The 24,645-nt window shown below is 34.4% G+C and overlaps 1 protein-coding gene across 8 annotated transcripts in view; it reads left to right on the forward strand.

Annotated features, from left to right (window-relative positions):
* Nucleotides 1-24,645, forward strand: part of chb (CLIP-associating protein) — a 723,643-nt gene that overhangs the window by 655,966 nt on the left and 43,032 nt on the right. For all 8 annotated transcript variants that reach the window (XM_090405359.1, XM_090405362.1, XM_090405366.1 and 5 more), the window contains 2 exons: nucleotides 5,242-5,293; nucleotides 15,883-16,006. In XM_090405359.1, coding sequence (XP_090261485.1) covers nucleotides 5,242-5,293; nucleotides 15,883-16,006 — 176 coding nt within the window. The remainder of the gene's footprint in view (nucleotides 1-5,241; nucleotides 5,294-15,882; nucleotides 16,007-24,645) is intronic.

Below are 24,645 nucleotides of genomic sequence, written 5' to 3' on the forward strand. Positions count from 1 at the left end.
ATTAATGTATGATAATCTGATATCACTAAATAGTAGATATCCTACATAGGCCCACCCTTAGTAAAATGACAAGTGGTACAATAACAGTAAAACTATTATGAAGGACAAAACCTACAAGTCCTTTTTATTACTCTGGACTGGAGAAAATATTTCTTTTCAGATATTTCATAACAATTAGACTCAACAGATCATGATGATATCATACTTCTAGGTATGGAAATGTTATCCTCTTAATCTTGATTTACATATGCTTGCCATCAAGACAACTGTCTAATTGTATATCCTCCTCAAAACTTTCCTTAAGAATCAGCAGAAGTGATTCCTATAGAAACCACCTGATCCTTATTAATGCTTCTCAACTCATCGATTATATTTTGAATCCTTTGATAAAAAGTGTCTAAGTCATAATTTTTATTGTAATTTATTGCACCTATGATTCCTTTTATCATGATGCTCATTATTATGCCTTTGACTGCAATTAACATAACTGCCCTTTTCACATTTTTTTAACAGGAATAAACTTGAATCTTCTAGATTTAGGTAAAAAAACCCTTCTCTAAACAACTGTTTAAAATTTTCCTTGGGTATAATAGTAGTCCATTTACTAAGATATTTCTTCAATCTATCTGAATAGGCCACTCTAATCCTGTCAGGATACTTAATATCTTCAACCTTATAAACTACTTAGGAGAGTCTCTTCAGTATTCTATATGAGCCTGTTGCTCCCACTCCCAACTTTCCTTTTTTTTTTCTAACAGCAGTCTTATCTTGTAATAAAACAAGCTGATGAAGTTCTAAATTCCTTTCCTTTCTAGATTTATTTATAGCTAATCTACTTTTATCTGAGATCTCTCTCTCTCTATTGTATTCACTAATTTTCACGAAATAGTGAACGTTTCCACTATATCAGTCATATGCATCTATATCCTCAAATCCTGAATTAGCAACAGACGAATGAAAATCAGTAGGAAAACAATTCTGAAGTAAAATTACTTTGTCTGACGACAAAGATTCTGGACAACAATATCGACAGATTATCCCATTTATAAAACATCTAGCAAAGGCTTCTGCCTTTTGGTCTTTTACTGGAAAAGCTTAAGGATATCTTCTTAGCATATCCACTACTACATAAAGTAATTTATTTCTTCTGGCAAGTTTGTTAAAGACCCACAACATCAGCAGCTAGATGCTGAAAAGAACAAACTGGGATAGGACTTATTGTAAGGGAGCCTTACCAACAAAAAAAATTTCTTATCTGACAACTATGACAAGATTGGACTTAATCCTTTACATCCTTAACTAAATCTATCCAGTAATATCAATCTTCTATTCTTTGCAAAGTTTTTGCATACCCTACTTGACCTGTCAATGATGATGGTGCTGTTTTAGTACCCACTTCATCATTACAGATGGAACAATCAGTTTTGAACTGATCTGGTATCTTCCACCTTAATAAACATAACATCTATAGAGTCAAGAAAAAGAAGAGAGGGATTGAAAGGAACCCTGTCAGTGATTACATCTCCTCCTTTGACTTTGAAATGAAGCCTCCCCCAAAATGGATCCTGCTGTTGAGCTTCCTTTATATATTTTTCACTCCGTTCTTCCTTTTCAATTATGTTTCTACTAGTAGAGGAAACAGGATTAACATGTACATTAGAAGTGGCAGCCTTCTCAGGGTTCTTAATTGGGTTTTCCACTGAGTCTTCAGTTGTGGCAGCTCAAGACTCAGTTCTGCTACAACATTTTAGTTCCAGTCACATAAATCTTCATATTAAATTGTACTTCTAATTCCCATCTGATAATCCTTTGATTCTTATCTTTAAAGTTATTCGGAAAGGATAATGGCTTGTGATCAGATCTAACTTAAATATCCTGACCATACAGTATATATTTCATCTTTCTTAAGGAATAAATTACTGCTAAGGCTTCCTTTCTACGACATAATTCTTTTCTACAGCACTAAACTTCCTACTAAGATAAGCTACTAGCCTTAAATTCCCTTTATCCATCTGCTCTATAACAGTTGCAATATAGTCCTGTGATGCATCTACAGAAATTTAAGATTTTTCTTAAATCAGGCTGCATCAGTACAGGAGGTTTAGTCAATGCTGCTTTGAGAGCATCAAATGTGATTTATCATCCTCATCAAATTCCTGGCATGTACCATCAAGGGGTTTTACAGGATATGATAGTACTAGATGAAAAACATACATCATTACCAATTTCCTATCAACAATTTTTCTCCAGATCAATCTGCTACCACCTGTCAAGACTTCAAGAACATTATCAGATCTTATATTTCTATCTTCTAAGGCACTTTTACTGTATCAGTCCACCTATGTCTTAGTCTTCCTCTGGGTCTTTTTCTTGCCAACCTGGCAGAGAACACTTGTTTTTCTCTTTTTTCTCACACTCTGTTTATGTGAACATACCACCTGAGATTAGCTCTGCTAACACATTCCTGGCTGCTAACAATATCAAGTTCTTTTCTAATATCCTCGTTTTTGATATGATATTGCCATTGATGCCATCTATTCACACCCATAATCTTTCTCGGGACTCTCACATCTGTGGTCTCTAGACTTCTGGTCACGTGTTTTATTTCTAACCCAGCTTTCAGATCCATAAGTTTAAATTGGTTTGAACACTTTTTTGTATGCAGCTAATTTAGTATTTTGACTTAATTTCTCTTTTATTCCATATAAATTTATTCAGTTGACTTCTTACCATGCCAGTTTTTTTTTTGATTCTGTTGTCTATTTCTATATTTAATTTACCATCTTCAGTAAAAATCGTGCCTAACTAGCTGAAATGTTTCACTTGTTCCACAGGTTCTCCATTCACAACACAGTTGACATTTTCAATGATTCTGTCTATTTTCATTGTCTTTGTCTTTTTATTGCTGACCTTCATACCTTTATGCTGATGACTGTTATAAAGAGGTGAGATTATCATCTCCAATTTTGATATCGGGTTTAATACTGCTTTCCATAATGTACATCCTTGTCTGTCACCAGATTTAACATCAAGTACAGGAAGATGGCTTGATGTTAAATCTGTCACCAGATTTAACATCAAGCCATCTTCCTGTACTTTTTTCACTTCTAACTTACAACTCAAATGAAGGCTGAGTGTTACTTCATATAATGCCCCATGGGCACCATATAACTGTAGCATTTTGAATAGCTTTTCTCTTTGCACCTTGTCATGTGCCTTTTGCATGTCTACAAAACGTAAATGTATATCTTTGTTATATTCCCATGATTTCTTAACTATTTGTTGTAAAGTGAAAATCAGATCCTGATTGCCTCTATTTGGCCAGAATTCAGCTTGTTCTTCATGAAGCTTCCCTTCCACAATCCTTCTCAACCTTTTCTCGAGTATACTTGCATAAATCTTACCAGGAACACTCAGTAGAGAAATACCTCTGTAATTCTCACATTCAGTTTTATTTCCCTTTTTATATATGGGTACTATGAGAGCTCTGTTCCAATCATCTGGAATTCATCCTTCTGTCCAGGCCTTCTGAACTATACAGTGCACCACTGTAAGACTTTTATACCTCCGTACTTGAGCATTTCTGGTCAAATATCATCTACTTTGCTGCCTTTCCACATTTTAGGCTTTTGATGGGTTTTTTTTTCTACTTTAAGTAAGGATATATATTCTGATTGCATGCTTGTTGAGTGTTTATTACTACTGTAATAAACACTCAACAAGAAAGCAAAAAAGAAAGCAATTTTTCAAAATAATTACTCCACACATCAAGAATATCTTTTTTTCCAGTTTTCATGTTGCCTTTATCATCTCTAATTCCTTTTACAGCACTCTTTCTTCCATTTCTGACTTTTTTCAACAGTCTCCAGAATATTTTACCTCCTTCCTGATATTTATTTTTTATGTTCTTACCAAAGTCTTCTCATGACTTTAGTTTAGCTAGTTTTATGCAGTTTTTAGCTTTCTTACTTGTTTTCTGCTTTCAGAACCAACTTTTATTCAGAAACAGACTTTCAGAACTAACATTTATTCCTGCAATTTCATTTTCTGTCATTGTTCTTCTCTTCAAAAACAATGTTAGAAGATTCCTTCTCTTGTCCTTAACCTCTTACCCTGCTGCATGCATGCATGCCACTGATGTGTATGCTTTACACCCTTTCATGTGTGGATGTGATTTACAAAAAAAAGTTGGAAAACTTCTTGCCCTTTGGAATGACTATAAGAATCTTATTGCACACACATCACTGACATAATGAGATATCATGACTGCAGAGCATACAGAAAAAAAGAAAAAAAAATTTTAAAGTAGAGCCTAAACAGTTTGCAAAAGCATCTAATCATTTATTCAAATGAAAAAAAAAAAAAAAGTGTGTGTGTTAGGGGGTAATCGCCAGAAAGTAAAGTAGAATAAAGCTTCAGTTTTTGCCTTTAGAGATTGCCTAAATTTTTATCTACAGTCTGCTCTCGTTATAGAAAATTTGTTGGTACTAGAGAAATAGATAGTTGTGGTGAATAGTTTGTTATAATAAATTTTCTTTAGAATAGCCTTATGCTTGTAAGGGCATTATTATTATCATAAGATCTCGCCTCCATAGCTCTGGTGCCTCTGTTGGGAAGGATTGAATCTTGTGAGGGATGCAAAGAACCATTATGAGGGCTTTTCAGTTGATGATGACTAAGCTAGTCTCATAGAGAGTTTTCCCTCACAGAAACTCTGGATTTTAATCCTGCAACCAAGCAAACTGGCATGGAGGGAAAAAAAAACACAATTTATGCACTATCTATTTAGACATAAGACTTAACTATTACCTTATACCAAAATTATGGTTATGAAAGCTAATCTTGGCTGGTTCATGGGCCTATAAGTTATTATTATGGTCATCAAGTTACAGGGGAAAAAAAAAACATTGAGGATACTGCTGTTACATATGGCTCATTAGACTGCTTAACTCATTCACAGTTTCTTCACTCACCACAGAATTTGCAATGCCTTCTGCTCTCCATGCAATAAATAAATAAAAACTGTCTTTATATTATCTAAAAGTTTGCTCCTTATTCTATCCCTGCCTTCCATTCTGATTGATTCTTTGGTAGGACTGTTTGGTAGTTTAAGTGAATTTATTTTGATGTTTGCTAATAGAAATATTTTGTGATGTTTTTAATGATTTTTAGTTGCCTTTCTTTATTTTCTGGCTTTTTTTTTTTTTTTTTAAATTTTAATTTTCACTTTGTTTTTCATAGGTCAAACCCTTTTTGCAACTATATTATTTGAACTTAGCAATCACAATACAAGGTAAGGAAATATTAATCACTTATTTATTTTTTACTTCATATAATTAAGAAACATGAGAAAGAAGTAAATTCTAAAGATTTTAAAGTATTTCAAAGGGATATTTTAATTTGTTTCCATATGAATTTTTAATTATGTCCTTGGTTGCAATTAATATCTATTTTTGTATGAAAAATTAAATACATAGTTCACACTAGGTCTTTAAATGGTTCTCTTTTTATTTAATATATTTGTTTGTTATTTATATGATAACCTATAGTACAGAATATAGGTGTGCAGTAGTCTGGCTTTCTAGTAGATGCCATTCCAAATTATATGCCTTCGGACTTGGAGTTAGATCCTCCTTTGGTAGGTTTAGTGCAGTATGCCAGCAAAAATATGATTATTTTCACTACTTTCTTAGGTTTACAACTGTTTTAAAAAAGAATGATAGTTGCATATCTCACAAAAGTGCTACTTATATATAAATTAGCTCCAATAGCCTGTTATGACAAATAACTTAGCTTCTTGTCATCCTAATTTTCCTAATAAAGGATGGTTACATTTTTTTGTGTATTTACACTGTGCCTGTTAGTGCAGCCATGTTATCTGACCAATTTGCCTAGTTTGTATTGTGCTCCCACAGAGCAAAAATCCTGTTGTTGCTGTATGGGACTGACAATTCTCATCTTTAGTTTGGAAGCTCTCAATTTTTCTTGTGTTCTTAATGGGATTTGAATTCAGGTCTTTGTTCTCTAAAGGATGTCATAATTGTCAGTAAAGAGATGCCATAAACTATATATAGATGTATATAAACTGTATATACATACCCACTTATAATGCATTTTTTTGAGAAAGAAATATTCAAATAAAAAACCGGTGGAATTGCAGTAAGTAATTGATTAATATTTAGTATCTTTACTAAAATTCATAGGTCATCTGAGAATGTTTTGAATTAAACCATTTTAGTGACAAATGTGATAAAAGAACATTGGATCTTAAAAAAATAATAATTTTTTGCTCCTTATTTGCTATCTACAGTGCATAATGCAAAAACTGCTCTTCGTTCAGTTACAGTAATAGAGAAAGTCACTATGCAAACTGTTTCTTGTATATACATACAGTGATAATTTCTGTATATCAGATCATTTTGGATCACACATGCATTTCATTTGATTATTGCAGTTTCTGATCCCTTCCCATCTTTCATTAATGCAGTAGATGATCACTATAGTGAACCCCTTGGGACCAAAGACATAATTTGTTATAATGCATGGTTCACTATAGTGAATTTAGAGTAAAAGTCTTAAGAAACAAAAGAAATTGTGAGGAATTGAAAAATGGAAATTACCAGAAATAGAACAAAAGAAATCCCAGAAAATAACACTGGTAGGTGGTGCTTTTGAAAGCTGTTTCTTGTTTTAAAAAACTTAGTGATATTAGATGTAAGTTAATTTTGTTCTTAAATATATTATTCTGTGTGGTAAGTTACATAGCTGGCACGTGACTCCAATTTGAAGTGGAACAATGCAGTGCAAAGAATCCTTGTTCCAGCAATTAAATCTGCAGTACATTGTGCATTGCATTGTCTTCGAAATATACTCATTACTGAACGTGAATAGACTTTGTTTTGAAAGCAACAGTAGAGAGGGAGGGAGTGCCAGAAATGCAGGTTGGGTCAAGAGATTGAAGCTGTAGATGTAGCAATAAAAAGAATATGCAATAAAAAGGTGTGTGATGGAGTAGTGGAAGATAGAATTGAGAGAAAGTGACAGTGACAATAAAGAACGGTAGCATGAAAGATATGAAGAATGATGAGTTGATGTAGTGAAGAATATAGTGCACTTATGTAGAGTGCATTGGACGAAGTGTGAGCTTCTGGTGAGTAGTTCAGCAGGGAACAGAAAGAAAGTGGTGCAAGAAAACAAAGGAATGCTTGACCAAATGAGAAAGAAAAAGTATTGAGTCTTACATTGATTCTAGTATGAGAGGTGTGTTTGATGAGAAAGTGATGAAGTTGTGATTCCTGGGTGCAAAAGTGCAAAGCAAGACAGTTGATTGTTTTGACAAGAATGAATGATTTGAAAGGAGGTAAGTATGGTATGAGGGATGGCATGAAAGAAGTACACTGAAACTAGCAAAAGAGAGAAATGAGAGAGTTAAGATAGTAAGTCTGTTGTCATGGTATGACAGAGGTGAGTTGAGAGGGTGGGCCATGATAGCAAATGAGTTAATGCATATTAACGCAAGGAAAAATGATGTAGAATAAGTTTGACTGATGAAATGTCATATAAGGTGGTTGGTTTACTCTTGAATGGATTTGGTGTTTTGGAGTCTGGAAAAATGTTATTGAATGAAATGAGATGAGATTGGAGGTGCAATATCAGGAAAACTAGATCTGTTGGGGTAAGCTGTTGAGTGAGTCCACAGATAACAGTTTTAATACATTCTCACTTCCCTCTGGTTTGTTTCCATAGTTAGTACAAGTGCTACCCCAAGGTTTGGTGAATTTGACCACAAAAAAAAAAAATAATAATAATAAATAAATACCATAATTCCTAGTTTCCTTAGGCATATATACAGGAATCCCAGTAGTTTTTCCCATGATTCCATTCATCTCTGGAAATCCTCAAGTGTGACTGCATTGAGGAGACTTCTTGCAATTCTGCTTTGATTTCCTCAATCACGTTAGAACGATGCCCTTCCAGCCAGAATTTCATCTTGGGGGAACAGGAGGAAGTCATGGTGGGGGGGGGGTGACTTTAATAATCAGTTATGTGTGGGTGGCATGTTGGAGAACCCAGTCATTGTTCATCTTTCCTGGACATTTGTGCTGAATGTTTTCCCTTAGCTTCTTCAAAACCTTACAGTAAAAACTTTCTGTTGACAGTTTCACCATGGTGAGAAGGAATTCCTTGTGGACAATCCCACGGATGTAATGAAATAATAAAAATAATAATAATAAAAATCAACATTGCTGCAGAAGAGTTGATGTGCTGTTTTTAGTGGGTTACTGTAGCAGTTTTTTTTTAGGTTTAAGCAAAATTTGATGTAGATTTTTTCCTCTTTAAAATCGACCATTTCAGTTCAAGAAAATTGCCAAACCACTAAAACATATTACAAAAACACACATAACCCAAGAATGCAGCTTCTCAGTTTTCTGGCTGTTAGCATACTGATTTACAAAAGGTACTGCTCACCATTTATAAGAGCAGAAGGTCGCACTACAATTGGTTTGCATGCACTATTCATATTCCCCCAACTTTTTGGATAGCACCTTGTGTAAAGCATAGGGATAGCCGTGTGTGGGTGGGTGGGTGAGGGGAGGGAACTGGTTGTGCTTTATGTACACTAATGTACATAATGAGCATTCAGAACAAAAGAGAGAGAGAGGGGGGGAGTAGTTGATATAGATTAGTTCCTCTTGGATAAAGGTTATTGATATTAGTGAGACTTGGCTGACAGAAAGTGATATAGTTATTGGTATAGTATTTTCTGAGAAGATAGAGAGAAAGGAATAGGGGATTATTGTTGTTGATTGTAGGCATTTAACTGTAGGTCAGTGAAAATAGTGCATTTGAGGCCATCTGAGATAGAAGTTGATAACCAAATATACAGGTGGTTACTGCTATTGACCAGGGGATACAAAGAATTATGTGAATACTATGCATTTGCAAATGAACTCAAGGAGTGGAGGTCCAAGTAATAATTATAGAGAACTTCAACTAGATTGGAAGGAAGAAAATGGAATTTATAGTTGCTAAGGAATAATTATTCCTTAGTAACCTTATTTATAATTATTCCTTAGTTATTCTACAGACAATCTAAGTAGATTGTCTGTAGAAGGCACCAAGGATTTGAGTTCTATATCTAGTAAATGTATCTGAGGCTCGTTTTACTTAATGCCTGAAAGCATCTAGTTCTTATGGAATTCTGATATGATCTCCATTTAGGGTACACGTTAACTTTAAGTTATGTCCTCGCCTATTTCTTTCTTGACTCAGACGCTTACTTGTTAGAGTGCTGTTTCCATGGAAACACTGAAGCAGATATTTTCAAAGGCTGTGAAAGGAATGTTGAAACATTATTTCGGGAAAAAAAATCTGATGAAATTAATTTACATACTTAATAATTTTATATAAGAGATGCTTTATCAAGATAATGCCTTCAGTTCTTTAATTTTGTTGGAGATTTAAAGGTGGCTGTAAGGTTGTATTTTCTGTTTATTTTGTCTGATATCCCCTTTAATGGGGGATGTGGAATGGTGTTACAGTTTTCTGTAAGGGTAACCACATTATCACTAATTGGTGAGAGTGTTCATGTAGTCTTGACCTGAAAGATGGCTAAATGTGTGAAGTTTTCCATTAAGAGGTGGATATTGCAGGATTGCAGTGCTTGTATGATAAACTTGATTGCTTAGAACAATGCCAAGGCATGAGAAACTGCAAGAGTTGGATGGAGACATGGATGTCAGTAAAGGAGTTCTTTGAAGAAAGTAATGGCTGCATATCTAGAGTCAGGAGTGTGGGAGTTAAATGGATGAATAACATGTTTAAATTGGCCGGCCTGGTTGGCTGAGTGGATAGCGTATCTGCTCTCTAGCTAAAAGGCTGCAGGTTCGAAGCCCGCCGTGGACATGAATGTTTGTGATTGTCTGTGGAAATACCAGTGGTGGTCGGCAGTAGATGGCATTGGTGTAGTCGCGGCCAGTTGGTGATTGAATGGTGGAGACAGAGTTGTAGAGTAGGTGCCCTCCCTCGATGAGTCCTTGGACTCCCTGGAGGTGTCAAATAATAATAATAATAAACAGGAGCTACAGAAGAGAGAAATGTGTGTAGGGAATGCTAAGAGAAAGGTAGGTAGGCATATTAACATTAAAAAGCACATATACCAAAAGGGTAAATAGTATGGCATGGTAAGGAAGGCAAAATCAGAGAACAAGAGGAAATTAATGGTGCAGGCAATGACAAAGAGTTATTTTAATATGCGGCATGCAGACGTAAGAATGTTTATGGAAGGATCATTTTGATGAATGCTGATGTAAGGAAGTAACTGAAGTAGACAAAATAATTAAATTACTAATTGTGCACTTTGCAAGGTTTATCATCCTGGTGGAAATATTTCAGTAAAAAGAGAGACAAGGAAATATATGGAAATATAGATGAATTGAAGAGATGCATAGGTTATTACAGAACCTTGGTTTGAATACAGATATGGGATTAGATAATATAACAGTCAGAGTATTATGAGAAGGTGCTAGGGAATTGGCGTTGCATTTGACCTCATTGTTTATTTAAGTCTCAGCTATGGGTTGTCCAATCAGGCAGAAAGAGAGCAAAATAGTTCTATTGCATAAAGGAGACTCCAAGATTGAGTAGCAAATTATCAACTGATAGATAGGAATGGGATACTATATGGGGGCAGCAACATGGTTTCATGAAGAGTAGGTCATGTTACATTTTTATAACATAACAGCTGAGTTGGATAAAGGTAATGGATATACAGTGATGCTGCTGGACTTTGCAAAAGCTTCTGACAGGATGCAGCATAGAATTCTAATAAGTAAATTTCAGCAAATATGAAGTTGATGTGGATAAGAGGGTGGTTGATGGTCAGATAGCAGATGATAGTTTATTCAGGAGTGGAGTCCAGTGGAAGGCTTGTGACTAATGGCATGCCAGAAGGCTCTGTACTTGAGCCACTACTGTTTAATTTATATATTAATGATATAGGAATGGATGCAAGGGTAAATGCTAGTTGTTTGGTGATGATGCAAAATTGGGTAGAGCAATAGTTAATTGTAAGATGATTTAGATTGGCAGTATGAGTAAAAAAAAAAAAAAAAACAGCTGTCAGTTTAATGTGGCAAATTGTAAGGTTATGCATATTGTGGTGAAAAGATTGCAAACTGTGTACCATATTGATGGAACTGCACTCCAGAATACCAGAGATTTGGGGATACTGCAGATAAGCATTTGAAATTTAGAGAGTATATTGCAAAAGCGGTTAAAACAGCTCATTGGATTACTTGGAACACCCTGATGAGCAGAGATAAGCATGTTATAACCTTGTGAGACTATTATGCACAGATCTAGTCATTTTGATTTATTGGGAGTGAGTAGGAGAGATGGAGATCCAGAAGCAAGTGACCAAGATAGTGGCAGGTCTGTGGAATGAACCTTATGAGGAATAGGTTAAAGATTTGTGGGTTGAAGAAATAGATTGATGTGTGAAATTGGTTGAAGGGTGATATGATTTTGAGATTATATCACCCCTCAATCAATATTATATCACCCCTCTATCAATCCTGTAAATTACTTTTCAGTAATTTGCATATTACTGAAAATAATTTACAAATGCAAATTACTGAAAAGTTTTTACAGGATTGATAGAGGAAATGAAGCAAAAGTTTGGTTAGGAAGGACTAATTTTTTGCTTGGAGAGTGTTGAATGAGTGGAATTAAGTTTTCAGAGTCTGTTGTGTGCCAGGATTGCGATTGAGTTCATTATAAAGTATGATAGGGTGAATGAATATTGGATTGTGCTTGTCATAATTAATACCTCTCTCAGTGAGTCCATGGAGTTGCCTGTGTAATAATAATGAACAATAATAGTAACACAGAAGGAATCACAAAAAATGTTACAAAGAAAATAGAAAAAAGGAATTTGTATAAATAAAAGAAATCATGGGAAATAGCACAAAAAAAATTGCCTGAAATAGAACAAGAAATCACAGGAAGTAACATAAAAGAAATTGTGAAAAATAAACCATGGGAAATAACACAAAAGAAAACAAATTGCAGGAAACAACAACAAAGAAAAGCATGAAAAATCGAACAAAAGGAAATGCAGTCAACAAAAAAAAAAAAAAAGGAAAAAAAAAGGAAGTGGCAGGAAATCATATATTGACAACAGAATACAAAGGATTGACATGAACTGATACATACAGCACATGAAATGAAAACATGAAAAAGTATACAATTGCAAGTATATATGAGAAACAAAGCACTCGAATAATATCTGGAATTTCATTTTTATAATTTCATTTACTGTTTAAATTTCAAAATGCTACATTAGCTTAAATGAATGTAACTTGGATGAAATCTTCATAATAAATGGGATGTACCATTAAAATCAAAAATATCTGCCATTTAATTTAGTGAACTCTAATTGCAAATAAAAATAGAATAGAATGTGAACTAGTTTTACTTCCTAATTTGAAAGAGTCCTAATGATATTCAACTGACATAAATTGCTACTGTTCTCCTAAAACTATAAATAAAAGAAAGATTGAACAGTGTGCGCTATTTCTTTAATTCAAAGTTTAAGTAAACTTGGGAGCTTAGATAGATGGTATAGATGAAGTACTTGAGTTGGAAAGACCTGGGTTCAAATTCCATCTAGGACACCACCTTTATCAGAGCTCTGCAGACAGATGAGTTGGCTGGTCTCATGTGGTAGCAGGATTTTTCATTCCATAAACAATCACTGGCCCCATGAGTATGCACACAAACCTACAGGCATACATACTGTTAGTCAAGGAAGGTAATGGGAAACAATCTCGTTGTTCATTATTATTCCCTCAACAAAGGGAATAATAATTAATACCTCATTGTTAATTATTATTCCCTTTGTTGAGGAGAGAAGAAGAAATGAAAATTATGAAATTTGTAGAAAGTTTTTTCACTTGGTTATAAGAACTAAATTAAGCTGCATACTAAGCTAAATTAAACTAATATAAGGCAATTAATGTGGAGTCAGTAGACCATATACAGGTAGCTTAGTCATGAAGGTACTAAACACAAACTTTGTTTGCATATGCTTTGGATGAAAGATTAAACAAGAACATAATTTCTTAGCTAGTTTAATTTAGTTATGAAATTTGTTTGGGTAGCATCTTATTTTATCTTTGTAAGACTTTTTCAAAATTCTAAATTTCTGATTTTGAATTTGACCTAAATTTTAGATTTTAATTCTAAAAGCTGAGATTTTTACAGTTTGTACATATATACCGTAGTTCATTATGACAATCCTGAAATAAGTGACATTATTTTAAGCTAATCTAACCATTTGGAATTTAAACATTAATTTTAAATTTTTATAATTTTCTGCTCTTCTAGTCTTTTCTTATGTATCCTATTATTGTTTTCATTTATGCTTCATGCTGTCATTACTAAAAGGTTTTTATTACCTGTGATTTTCTTTTGTTACATTTCCTGCATTTTTTTTTAAATTATTTTTATATTTTCCATTATTTCATTTGTTTCTTGATTGGATGTTATTTGCTATGAAATATATTTTTCTGTTTTGTGTTTTGCAAAAGTGGAACTGAAATTTCTAAGAGTGAAACCTATACTATTTCCATTTAAGTCTGGCTTACTTGATACTGGTTTGATTACAGGGAGTTGAACTCAAACCAATGCTAAAAAAAAGGTCTTTCCCTCAATACCCCTCTACAGCTGCAATCATCTCTTGATTTGAAGAAAAATGCTGACCAGTGGGGAAGAGATAGAAGTCAGAGTGAGCCAAATCTGGGGAATAGGGTGGATGTTCCAACAATTCATAGTGCAGATCCCTTAATTTTCCCATTGCCAAAACACTTCTGTGGGCAGGTGCATGTCCTGATGAAAGATGATTTTTTTTTCTTATGCATACCAGGTCTCTTCTCACAAATTTTTGCGTCTAGTCTGGTTAAAAGATCGGAATAATATTCCCCAGTTGTTTTACCCTTTTCAAGATAATTAATAAACAAAATGCCTTTGGCATCCCAAAACACTGATGCTATGATCTTTCCTGCTGATGGAACTGATTTTTGTCTTCTTTGGCACTGAACAACCGGCTTCTGTCCACTGTTTTGTCTTCTGTTTGGATTCTGGTCTGTAATGGTGAATCTGAGTCTCATCCATAGTAATAAATCAATGCACAAAATCATTTTTATTCTTGTTAAAATGCTCCAAGCATTGTTCAGAGATTTTCATGCGAGTGCATTTTTGATCTGCTGTGAGCAAGCATGGCACCCATCTTGCACAAAGCTTTTTCATTTGCAATTCTTCATGCAAAATATATCCTACACGTTCTTTTGAAATGGCTATAGTCTTGGCAATTTCATGCACTTTGATTTGGCTGTCATCCAATACCATATCATGCATTTGATTAATGATTTCTGGTGGTGTTACACTTTTTTGGATGTCCTTCACATGGATCATCTTCAAGGCTGGTAGTGCCACATTTAAACTCGGCAGCCCATTTCTTAATTGTCGAAAATGAAGGAGAAGAGTGCCCATAAACTATTATGAAGTTTGAATGAATTTCTTTTGCCATTTAACCTTCTTTTATAAAGAATTTTATAACCACACAATACTCAATTTTATCTATTTCAAGGGATACAGACAACACTTTTGCAATTTCACATGGATGATTATGACAGATGTACCAACTTAGAAAAAAAAAAATCTTGCTGATAGTGTTGCCATCTATGGTCGAGGCAAAGAGCTTTTCAGACCACCCTCGTGTTAACTGGTCTCTCTGACCTTTTCAAAGTAGGCGAAGCTTCAGGCATAGAGAACTTTATACCCTCAGGATGGACGAGAGGATGAAGTTCTTAGAAGAACAGATGAAAGCGGCTAGTTGAATGTGTGGTTTTGAAGATGGTTTGGAAACAATATTTGCAGAGAACTCTAGGATCAGGATCTGGATATTCCTTCATATAGGATTAAACATGAGAAGGCAGCCATACTACAGAACTCACTACAGATCTGAGAGACTTTTTTAGAATCAGCATCAGCTATGAGGTTTTCTCATAACCTCAACAAGTGTGACTTATTAAGTTGCCAAATCACTAGTTGACAGTCATTCTAAGACCACATTAGCACTAACTTTTTCAAATTAGATTCACTGTAATCTGACTCCTAGAGATTGTAATAAATTTAGTTTAATCCTTTATCCAAGTGTGTGCAAACAAAGTTTGCACCTGAAAGTATCTTCAGGACTGAGGTAAAGTAGTACAACACCAGGCAACCACTGAAGAGACCTCAATAAAGGTCAAAACTAGTCTGGGTAGTGGCCCTTCCCTTAATGCATAACATTATACATATCCACAAGGAGATGTGTTTTGCATTATGGGAGATACTGAGATAGGAGTGTTGGTAGCTTGTTCCACCTTTGCAAGGAGTTGCCCGGTGTTGTACCACTTTACCCCAGTCCTGAAGATACTTTCAGGTGCAAACTTTGTTTGCACACACTTGGATAAAGGATTAAACTAAATTTATTATAGTCTAACCAAGTGAAAAATAAACTTTTAACTCCTAGAGATTGTGTTGTTAGGACTTTTTATTGGATCTGTACTGTGATAGTGCTTTCTATACGTCCATGGAGAGAACAAAACGCAAATTAATTATGAAAGAACATACAAACAAAGAAGTAATATTCTTCATCTTCTAGCTAAGGCCATGATTTTTAGACTTACATAGTCAGGATTCTCTCTTAATAGCAATGTATAACGAATATCAAAAATATGCACTTCTTTTAATATTATCATTTATTATGAAAGATTACATTGACTTATTAATGACAGAATAGCATTTTTAAGGACATTATCTTTATTTTCTTTTTAGCACGGAACAAAGAAAGCAAGCCCTTAGGGAACTAATTAGTTTAACAGAAGAAGGTTCTTCATTTTCTGAAGAGGACTTCAGGAATATTCTTAGAATTGTTATTGAAACTGTCTGGGATAGTGATGTAAGTTATTTTCTATTCTGTGCTTAAGAAATCTATATGGTATAATCAGAAAGTTATCCTAGTGCCATGAATTCTGTTCTGTTATTGGTCATATATCACTTATGTGTGGTTTCCATCAAACTATTCCCAATATGGCTTGACATAAGCATTCTTACAGTTATTGAAAATAGGACATGACCCTTTTATTTATTTATTTTTTATTTTATTAATTTAAAAAATAAAAAAAAAAGTACAAGCCATTAGGAAAAAGAAAACTAGGACTGACTTCCTCTTAAAAGATTCAACGATGATTTCTAAGGCCAGAGCAGGCCACGCTAGGCCTAAATCCTTGATATGCATGATGATGATTAATTTTTTTAACTCTCCTGTGTTGATGAATATTTTGGTGCCATATGGGTTTAGATTGATGTATTACTGGTCTGAAATAGAAAATTGTACAAGATAAAGAATAAACTGAGTTCACACCAAATAGAGAAACTAGTATAAAGGCTAATGTATTGGCAGTACATGTTAGTTTATTTTAATGATATTGATTACAACACAGAATGATAAGAAATAATTAATATTTATTAACTTATTAGTTGATATTTTATCCAGCATCTTCAGAGCACAAGAACAATTTGTCACAGTACACAAAACAGTAACAGTTTTGTATAACAGTGGAATTAGTTTTAAAAAATTATAATGGATAACACAGTGAACTAAAGTCCTAACTGGTGCCATCTATTGTTGGAAAAGAGAGAAAAACAGCCATACTTGTTGAGGTTTGGAGTATGCTTTAAAGCTGCTGCTGATTCCAAAAACAATCTCTCTGACTTATGACTTCTGTGAAGCATTTTTGCTTTCTTCCATTTGATCTTTTGTGAAGGGGGTATCCAAGGCACTTCATAAACTTCTGGATGTGATAAAGAAGAAGAGAGTTTGTTCTTACGTTAACAGATAAGAGTTGTTAATTTGATGTATGGTTTAAATATGGTGCATGGCTGATATTTATTAAGCACTCTAGATATCTTTTCAGATGTGCTTTAAACGTATGGGATTGTAATAATTTTTCTGTAGTGGTGCATGGCTGATATTTATTAAGCACTCTAGATATCTTTTCAGATGTGCTTTAAACGTATGGGATTGTAATAATTTTTCTGTAGTCTTGTGTGATAGGCAATGGAGGGGATTTCCAGGGAGCATTTAGTATTTTTTCTATTCTGTGGTGATTACAGCCATTGGCTAAGAAAGTTTGATGCAAATAAGTGAGTGCAGTGGTAAGAGCATTATCATTGGAACAGATGGCTCTTACTCTATGCTGTTGAGCTGGGTGATAGTGTAAATGTTTATGCAAATATCTTCCTGTATGTGTGGATTTTCTATTAATAGGAAAAGATAATGAACCATCAGAAAGCTGTATGATTAGTGTATCTAGAAACTTTTTTTTATTGTGAAGTGGATTTTAGGGTGTTGGCTATTTAAATGCACTAAAAATGTATCTAATGTGTCTGGACCATGTGGCTAAATAGCAAACACATCATTAACATAGCATAGCCAAAAAACTGGTTTGAGAGTGGCTGTATTCACAGCTAGGTTTTCTAAGTGTTATTTGTAGAAATTGGCTAAAGGGGGAGAAATGGGGGACCCCGTTACTATCCCATCTAGTTTTTGTATATCTACCCTTTCCATTCAAAATAACCTGCATGTAGTATAAATTTAAATAATACAAATATATCATCTGGAGGGAAAATGTGACTTCAGCAAATCAAGGTTTTCAGTTAACGGTACATTCGTATATAGTGAAGTAATATCAAAACTATTCGTTATGTATAAACTTTTTAAGATATGGTTTTCTGATATACTTTTCAAGCAAACAGAATTTTTAAAAGGAGGAATAATTATTTGTGATGGGGGGGGGGAGCTAGTAATTTAGCTAAATGTTTAAACTTAGCAAGTTTGTATATAGGACTGTTCATGCTATCCACAATTGTGCATAGGGACATTCCTTGTTTGTAAATTTTAGGTGCTCCATATATTCTGGGTGTTTTAACATGAAAAGGCTTGAGTTTGTTAAATGTTTCTTTTGGCCAGGAAGTGATTTTCTTCAGTAATTTACAGACTTTATTCTTTTGAGAGTTAATAGGATCATGATCTATGATTTGATATGTAGACTCATATTGTAGAAATATTTCCATTTTGCTTTCATATTCAGCTAAATTCATCACCACAGTTGCATTACCTTTTGTCTGCTTTAGTTATAGCAATATTTTTATTGCTATATAGCTCTTTTAAAGCACATACTCTCACTGTTATATCAAATTGTTGTTTCGTTTACTGTGACAAACTTCTTGTGTTCTGAAGATGCTGGATATAATACCAGCAAAACATCACCTAATAAGTTAATAAATATTAAATATTTGCTCATCATTCTGTGTTGTAATCAATACTGTTAAAATAAACTAACAAGCCAAATAGAGGTTTTAAATATCAGATTTCACTTTACAACAAATACTCAAGAAATGTCAAGTTTTTTGTATAGATCTGCTACATCAAGGTACCTACCCAGAGAAAAACCTTTCAAGACTACAGTTTTATGGCATACATGGACCATTATACAGAGCGATATATGGTCTATGTTTAAGTTGCAAGTCCATACTTACAATTGAAAGGAATGCAGGAAGATAGTTTGGTGTGAAATCAGGCTTAGACAAGGATGCGCATTATCTCCACTCTTATTCATTGTCTATATGGACTACATTATGAAAGAAATGGCATTAAACCTGATATTAAAATCAGAAATATCAAACTTAGCTCTTTGCTTTATGCAGATGATAATGTATTCCTATATACATGAAGTGCAAGTCTCCATGATTCTCTAACTAAATTGCATAACAGCAGTAACAAATTGGGCATGCAAATCATCAGTAAAAAGATCTAACTCTGAACATGGGCAAGAACATAGAAAACTTCAGCTGTATTCTCAATGGAGAACCTATAGAACAAATAAAATATTTCAGCTATTTAGTCCGGTTTTAAGAGTCTCTGTAGCTCAGTTGGTATAGATGAAGCCCTTTGGTCAGAAAGACCTGGGTTTGATTCCCATCCATGACGTGGGGAACCTTTATCTGGTCTTTTGACTAAAGGTGAGTTAGTTGGTCTCATACGGAGATAGGTTTTTTCTCCCTGAAACTCGGGTTTTTCGTCCCTCAGAACAGGCAAACTGGCCAGTAGAATGCATGCAATTTACAGACAAGAATACTTAGAGGACTCTGTAGGCCAATCACCTGCAAGTTCAAATTGAAGATGATTAAAAGACTTCAAACTTCGACACCATAAAGTTAAGAGGAGCATTAAGAAAGAAAGAAAGTCTGATTTTAGTGAGGATGACAAATTAAATTTGGAAATAGAGAACAGAACAAACAAAGCTGGTATGATGCAGAGCCAGGGTGGACGAAACTAACACCTGTTTTGTTAACTCTCTCTCTCTTCCATTCTGATTAAAGCACTTGGTCAGAGTAGAGACCACACATATGAGAATTTTGAGAAAAATTAGGCGAGTAAACAGATGGCATCAATGTCAGAATCATATTAAAAATGAAGATATTAGAAAAGAACTTGACGTTGTTAGGATTCAAGGATATGTCAGCAGGACTAATCTGGGGTAATATTGCCACTTAAGCAGAATGGAAGAGAGAGAGTTAACAAAAGAAGTGTTTGATGCCAAATTGCAGGAATGAGATCTAGAGAAAGACCAATGTCTAGGTGGATCGATTCAGTCAGAATTGCCTTTGAACCATGAAATGCTAGATATGACAATATTGGAGTGCTAACAAGTAATAGATTAATTTGGAGGGAAATTGTTGATATATTATAATATAAACTTAGTCATATATTTCTCTCATAGTAGTCTGAAGAATCTTTGATGATACACATCAGGAAATTGATTATGATAAATTTTAATGTAGAATAGAACAAATTGTTTGTGGTAATATTGCAAAATCTGGTGAATATGGTGGATGTTCTATGGCAGTGGTGTTCAACCTTTTTTACTACGCGAGCTGCTTTTCTATAAAAAGTTATTCGGTGATCTACTCTCTTATATAGATCGCGTTCCCCCAATCTGATATCTGATTATGCACAAATAAACAACTAAAAAAAATACACAACTAAAAACTTTATTTGTGTATTTAAAATTTATTTATCACTTTTAATTATTTTAATACAACAAAAAAAAAACAAATATATTGGAATAAATATTTATTTCTCTATTTTGGAAAACCAAAGTTAGAAAAAAACAACAGATCGATTACAAACTCACAAGTTACAGGAAATGCTGGTTGATTTTAAAAAAAAAAAAAAAAAAAAAGAAGTTAATGTGAATTTTGGCATTGTTTGGACCTCGCAATATTTTCTTAGTCAAGTTAATATGAAGAAGTGGCCAATTGCAGGTAATCATCCAAATGATCATTTGCAATTTGGTTTCTTAATTGATTTTTTATGATGGTCATACTTAAAAAAAGCGGATTCTGACAAATATGTCGATCCGAAACATGACAGAATTTTTCGTGCAATATCAGTTAATATTGGAATTTTTCGTGTGCATACTTCCAAATGACTTCATTGTTTATTGATTTTAAATGTAAACTATTCTGAATGTTTATTATCTCAAGTTCTACTTCAGCTTGGTTTATATCAAACCGCCCACTAATTTTATTTGAAATTTCTGTGATGTTCAAGTTTTCTTGAAATGGATTATTTAAGGTTGTGATGTCTAGGTTTTAGACGGCTCACTAAGAAGCAGATTTTCGGAAGAGGAGGAAATAAAACAGAGATTGAAAAACAATGATATTCTTAAGAACTTTACTTTATTAGCTGCGAGTAGACTTCACTTTATAGGTAAGCAGAACTAATCCAACCTAGTTTTGTCACCAAATGGTGACAAAACTAGGTTGGATTAGGTTGTCTGGAAGTCCCGATCTGAATCTGTTGGACTTTAAATTGTGGTCAGAGCTTGAGAGAGAGAGAGAGTAGCCTGCAAAAAACAACCCCAGCATTGCAGCCTGAAGGTGAATTTGTTGAGCAAGCAGTGGCAGCATTTCTGTTGGATGTTGTGCATACCACCATCAATATGTGTCCTCACATACTTTGGGCATGCGTGAAGGAGGAGACATTTCAAATGCTGCTTTGAGTGTTCCTTTATGCACATATGTGTTGAAAGCTGTAATTGATTTACTGAGAGATTAAAGGTTTATGCACTGTTCAAGTGGTAATAGTATTTATGCCTAGACTACGTAGGATGCTATAACAATGCATGACATGATTAAGTTCACATGATTAGTAAACTTCCCATCAATAATTTTCTTCAAAATTTGTCAATGCATCAATAACCCTTGGTCATCTTTCAGGTATTTTAAGGTGTTATCTGTTTTTTGCTAACCTTTTAAATGATGCATTTGAGGGCTGAAAAAAGTTCAAAGACTACAGGCCACAGATGTGAGTATTTGAAAAAAGATTAGAAGAGTTAACAGATGACATTAATGGTAGAATCAATTGAAAAACAAAGACATTCTTAAGAAATTTACTTTATTAGCTGCTAGTAGACTTTACTTTATAGGTAAGCAGAACTAATCCAATCTAGTTTTGTCACCGAAATGTAACAAGAGAAAAAAAAAAGGTCAGCAAAACAGGTTTTTGATGGCGAGGTAAAGACAAGGAAAGACTAAGATATGATATCTTACAATATTGGTATCCTGATAAATAAGAGACTAATTTGGAGAGAAATTGCTGCAAGAAAGTTAGTTATAATCTAAGTAATCATGTAATTTTATCATAATATCATGTACACCACTTAAGAATACATACTTAGAAAGTGATGGCAAATGATAGGAAATATTCAGGAGGAATGAAATCACAAGTACATAACAATGTTTGAAGTATACAAAGCCATTAGAAACAGAAATGTGGAAAGACAGCTGGTGTAGATCATTTTCAACCAGAAATACTTGAATATGGCAATATATGGTGATACTATTTTGATAGGTGGTGTCTGGCAATAAGATACTTTAAGTTACTCATATATCAAACGTTAAAGGAGTGCATCATTGTGGCTTTTGCAAGGGAAAATTGACAATGGTTCATATTTTCACTGACAACTGTTAAAAAAAAAACACATCATGAATTTGATAAAGAATTATATCTAGCATTTGTGGACTATAAACAAGCATGTGACTATATACAATGAGTCTTTTTAGAATACCACAAATATATGTATGTAGGTGGTCCAAAAAGTTCTCGGCCTTGACCTTAAATGGCAACACTATTGGCAAGTTTTTTTTTCTAGGTTGGTACATCTCTCATAAGCATCCATGTGAAATCGCAAATCTTTTTGTCTATTGTCAAATTGCTGAGACTATAGGCATTTCAAAAGAACATGTAGGATATATTTTGCATGAAGAATTGCAAATGAAAAAAAGCTTTGCCCAAGATGGGTGCCATGCTTGCTCACAGCAGATCAAAAATGCACTTGCATGAAAATCTCTGAACAGTGCTTGGAGCGTTTTAACAAGAATAAAACTGATTTTGTGCATAGATTTATTACTATGGATGAGATTTAGATTCACCATTACACACCAGAATCAAAACAGTGGAGAGAAGTTGGTTGTTCAGTGCCAAAGAAGACAGTCTGTTCCATCAGCAGGAAAGGTCATGGCATCAGTGTTTTGGGATGCTAAATGCATTTTGTTTATTAATTATCTTGAGAAGGGTAAAACAATAATGGGGGAATGTTATTCTGATCTTTTAACCAGAGTAGGCGAAATATTTTGTGAGAAAAAGACCTGATTTGCATAAGAAAAATGTCATCTTTCATCAGGACAATGCACTTGCCCACAAAGGTGTTTTGGCAATGGGAAAATTAAAGGATCTGCACTATGAATTGTTGGAACATCCACCCTATTCCCAAGATTTGGCTCACTCTGACTTCTATCTCTTCCCAAAACTAAAACTCTTCCTCGTTAGTCAGTGGGTATTTTGCAAAATACTGCAAAATACTGCAAAATACCCCTCTATAGTCAGCTATAGAGGGGTATTTTGCAGATCTTACTGAGAACCACTACAGGGACTGGATAATAGCTCTGGAGCTTCGCTGGAATTCTCTCGGGGTGCTTAAGGGTCAAAGCTGTATAACTGAGAGAAGACCTCCACATAGCCTTTAAAGGAATGCGGAGAACCGACCAGGGCTTCTGACCTAATGTCCAATCCTCACCTTCTCGTGGTGCACCCTGTTGGGTATCTACTTGGATACTGAACGAACGAGGATGGGCTGGCAATTTGGGATTTAGCCGAACAAATTGTATTCTTATTGGTTAAACCAAAATAAAAAATGATCGTACAACATGACAAAATTTCATGCCGGCTGGGGCGTCTCCTGGTTAAACAAGGCCCCCATTGTTTTCGCCAGGGAACCAGGGCAAACAGTGAAACGTCAGCTACTGGAACAAATCTGAAAACACACTCCAACTCAACATCACCAGAGATAAAAACTAGTGAGATCTTTCTGAGCAATAAATACAAAATGTTATATTCAGACAATGACAATCAAGGAAAAGGAGTAGCCATAATATTCAACACAAAATACGAGGCTAATCTTGAACGGCAGGCAGTCTCAAGTAGAGTAATGTGGGCAAATATGAGAATGGGGAACTGGACAATGAGACTTATTTGTGCCTAGGGTCCCACAGAAGTTTCTACTAAGGTAGAAGTGGAGGAATTTTTTGAGGCTTTAGAAAAAGCAACTGACACAATGAGGAAGGAAAAGTTGGTCCTTGTTGAGGATCTGCATAGCAGAGTAGTAAATGATTGTGACACATACAAAAATATTTTGGGAAAATTGGAGAAAAGAGCAAAGCTAATAATAATGGCAAATATCTGTTGGATTTCTGCTCAGGACATGGACTCGTTATTACTAACACCATGTTCCAACATAAAAATGTTGGCAAATTCACATGGAGAGAAGAGGCAAGTAATAAGAAAACTCTCATTGACTATGTTATTGTTGATAGTGATGTTTTTCCCTGGTGCAGGACACCAGAGTGTACAGAGGATTTGAAATTGGAAGTGATCACTATTTAGTATTGAGCAGGATAAAATTGAATTTCATATTAAAAAGAATAACACGTAACAAACTTTTAAAGCGAATAAAAGTTGAGCAGCTCTCAGATGCGAACTGTAGACTAAAATACACAAAGATTATTGAAGAAAAAATGAAAGAGTTTGAGAACAGGAACCGAACCTTGGAGATTCAGTGGCAAGCCCTGAAGAAAACCCTGATTGATTTAGCCAGAGAGGCATGTGGTGAGGTTGTCTGCAACGATAGAAAAATTAGAACTCCATGGTGGACACAGGAAGTTAAAGAGGCAGTGAAGGAAAAGAAGAAAGCATAGCAAAAGTTCCTGGCAAATAAGTCAGCTTGTGCTCTTAGAGAATACAGAGACAAATGCAAGAATGTTAACACTGTGTAAAACTAGCTAAACAAAAGTCACGGGAGGACTTTGGCAAGAACATAGAAAATAAATATCAAGAAGGTAGCAAAATATTCTGGAGGTTGTTGAAGAAGCTTAGGAATGGAGGAAAGAGTGCTGTAAAAGGAGTTAGAGATG

The sequence above is a fragment of the Typopeltis vanoorti genome, chromosome 15 (assembly GCF_054136105.1).
Source record: "Typopeltis vanoorti isolate ZY-2024b chromosome 15, IOZ_Tvanoo_1.0, whole genome shotgun sequence".
NCBI classification, from domain to species: Eukaryota; Metazoa; Arthropoda; class Arachnida; order Uropygi; family Thelyphonidae; genus Typopeltis; species Typopeltis vanoorti.